At 40.6% G+C, this 3400-nt stretch overlaps 1 protein-coding gene across 1 annotated transcript; it reads left to right on the top strand.

Moving 5' to 3' along the window:
- Positions 1-2096: 2096 nt before the first annotated feature.
- Positions 2097-3170, top strand: LOC139901731 (uncharacterized). Its single transcript, XM_071884409.1, has one exon. It carries the CDS (start codon positions 2097-2099, stop codon positions 3168-3170), a length of 1074 nt encoding a protein of 357 aa, XP_071740510.1.
- The last annotated feature ends 230 nt before the right edge of the window (positions 3171-3400 follow it).

Below are 3400 nucleotides of genomic sequence, written 5' to 3'. Positions count from 1 at the left end.
GACCCATAAAATCAATTCCCCACACATCGAAAACTTCGCACACCTAGATGCCGGTTTGTGGCATCTCATCACGTTTGGTGATAGTGCCCGTCCTTTGACATGCATCATAATGGTGTATCCTATGGGATACACGCATAAAAACACCATTTTCATAAAGAAAAATGGATCAAAGAGCACAAAAGATAATTAAATTTGGCAGTTTTCAGCATTCGCCGCCCAGCGTATATCAGGCCGCCCAGCGTCAAGCGTAAGCCCTGCAGGCAGCTTCTATGCATAAGCCCTTTAACTCAGGGCGTGAACGGAACGCAGCCACGTCAGCACACACCACCGACATTTCGGATGCTTCACGTAACAGAACCATTCAGTGATTGACACGTGTATCTCGTGAATTTCGGACATTCTGTGCCTATAAATAGACCCCTGGGTCACCACATTTCACATCATTCGGATCTGAACTTCAGTCAGAGAAAAATACACTTTCTCTCTCACACAGTTCTTTCACCTTAAACATACATTAGCCTCTTAGCAGCAGTACACTATACAGATCAATTTCAGATTGATCCTCAGATTGATTGAGGCCACCTCACGGATCATCTATCCGTGTTCCGGGTCTGCAGAGATAATTTATCGAGGGCAAACAACAATCAACAATATACGCCACATGCTGAGCAGCTATTGAGTTGTACTGGTACCTTACAGCTGCTATACGAAAAATCGTACCAACAAATGGCGCCACTCGTTTCAAAGACCAGCAAAAACACCAAGAGCACGAAGGCACCCGAAACAACCTCATCAAAAACAACACTTGAACCAGTTGATGAAAACATCATTGAGAACATACCAGTGGATCAGCTAACTCTTGAAGAAACTTCAATCGAAGAAGAGGACCAATCGCACACTAGTAACACCGATGATCAAGTTCATGAAACTATACCATGATTGAAGAAGCCATTGATGGGAAGTTCTAGTGGAGGAATGTGGAAAGTCAGGCGAGGAACACACAATGTTTCTTTTAAGAGGACAGCTGATGCGAATGTTAAGCACAACAACAGAGGAAAGACAATCTCAAAATCACAATTGTTCAAGCTATTCAATCAATTGAACACTCTTGTCGATGAAACTGAAACTCAACACAGTGATGGAGGTTTCATGGAAGATGATTAGAATTTTGTGGACGAAGACGAGTAGTTCTTTATGACGAAAGAAATGGCAGGAAAGTTACTGGATGGAATTTTAACCAAAACAGCACCATCACGATTTAAGCAGAAATTAGCACAACCAGCCATCCGTGCAACAGCTGTGGATAATTTGTTTGCTTTGATTACTTGAGATGAAGCTATCAAACCGCCAGCAATGGCAGAGTTAACACAGTGTTTTATCCCTCGATTTGCAGATTATCCATTACCAAGAAATTTGGGAATTCCGTCTATCGGTATTTATGATGGTACAACAGATCCAGAGGACTTTCTCACCATGTTTGAAGGCGTCATGCGATTACAGCATTGGGAAGACGAAACTGCATGTCATATGTTTCCAATGGTACTGCAGAAAATGGCAAAGGAGTGGTTTGCTAGTTTGCCACCAAGGAGTCTTACCAGTTTCCTTGATTTGAGGGCAAAGTTTGTAATGCAGTATCAAAGTTTGAGAAGCTGCACGTTATCACAACTTGATGCACATGAGATAACAATGCATCAGAATGAATCATTGAGTGATTTTATGAAGCGTTATACCATTGAGTGTCAAAAAATACCAGACATACCAGAGTCTCAGCTTGTTTCAGGGTTTATATTTTGTCTTGATCAGCGACGTTTTACACGATTAATTCATGCTTTACGTTATGATGTTCTAAAAACATTGCATCAGGCATTGGTTATTGCTCAGAAACACTTGAGAGCAGGAGAAATGGGATATCCAAGAGTGGATAATTATCAAAGAAACTTTAGGCAGCAAGGGGAGAACGGAACACGAATGACAACTATCAGAGACAACGTGGTTATGACAACAATTACCAGAAACAGCAACACGGTTGGAGGGGGAATAATCATCCAAATGACAATTATCACCATCGAAAGCCATTAGACAGGCATCCACTTATCATGGCATTAACTAAAACTCCAAAAGAAATCTTGTTCACAGAACCTGTTAAGGAAACCTTTCACCCCCCACCACCAATGGAAGAGCATCAGGGACCACAGAGTGACAAGTGGTGTGACTTCCATGAAGCATATGGACATAACACTGATAATTGCAAGTCATTGATGAGAGAGATCATTGCAAAGATTAAGGCTGGAGAGTTAAATCATCTTTTACCAGAAAAAAAGTATAGGAGAAATGATCCAAACAAACGTTTTGCTTGGCAGGGAAAAATGCGTCACGGAGGACGGAGTGATTGGAACAGAAGGGAAGAAAGAAATGATAAAATGGATCTAACTCCTGAATTGCATATCAAAGTTATCTGGAATAAGGTGGAGGAAAATGAAACAGACGGAAGACACAGGACGGAGAACTGGATGTATGCTCCAATCATATTTCACACCATTCCAAATTGGCGTATGTCAGAAGAGCCTATGGTTATCTCGGTTGTAATTGCAAAAAGAAACATCACCCGCATCTATACTAATACAGGTAGTGAAGCAGATATTTTATATTTGCATTGTTTCAGCGATTATCCGTTCAGCGTGAAGGATATGCTTCACTACACGACCTTGAAAATTACTGGCATCACGGGAGAATCAATGAAAGTAGTTGGTAGAGTGAAGCTGGATGTAACATTGGGCACACACCCTTTAGTCCGAACAAAAATTTGGGACTTTACAGTTCTTGATGGTAGATCAAGATTCAATGCATTGTTTGGTAGGCGAACTCTTCACAAATTTGTAGCAATTACTTCTACACTGCATGCAGAATTGCGGTTCCCAACACCAAATGGTGTGGTAGTAGTACACTCTGAGTACGTGGGTCCAGCTAAGGAAAGATCAGTTGTTTTTGAAGCTCAGGATAACTTTGTTAGGAGAGGACCGTCAAAACAGTTATTTAGCAGAAATGATGTGAATGGGTATTTCAAACCATCCAAAAAAATGGGAGCTTTAAAAGTAGAATGCAATACGCTGCACGGAGAACAATATGTTAACATTAACCGTGCAGAGCAGTTTGTTAATCATGTTTTTTAATTTTCATCAGTTCAGACAATAGCACAATACACTTTTTATAATTTTCTTATTGGGACTTGATCACCCCATACGAAGATGTTACACAAAATGTTGTATGTGTGACAAAGTATTATCAATAAACTTTTATTTTTTCTCACGCAATACGTGTTACGAATGTAAAACATAGCATTCATACCTACCCACATAAGGTAAGGCATTTTTATGCCCCCGATGGTAGAGGCTCTTGTGTC

Source organism: Rutidosis leptorrhynchoides, chromosome 3, assembly GCF_046630445.1.
Source record: "Rutidosis leptorrhynchoides isolate AG116_Rl617_1_P2 chromosome 3, CSIRO_AGI_Rlap_v1, whole genome shotgun sequence".
Classification (NCBI taxonomy): domain Eukaryota; kingdom Viridiplantae; phylum Streptophyta; class Magnoliopsida; order Asterales; family Asteraceae; genus Rutidosis; species Rutidosis leptorrhynchoides.
The sequence above is the reverse complement of the archived record's forward strand: the minus strand, read 5'-3'. Positions and strand labels throughout refer to the sequence as shown.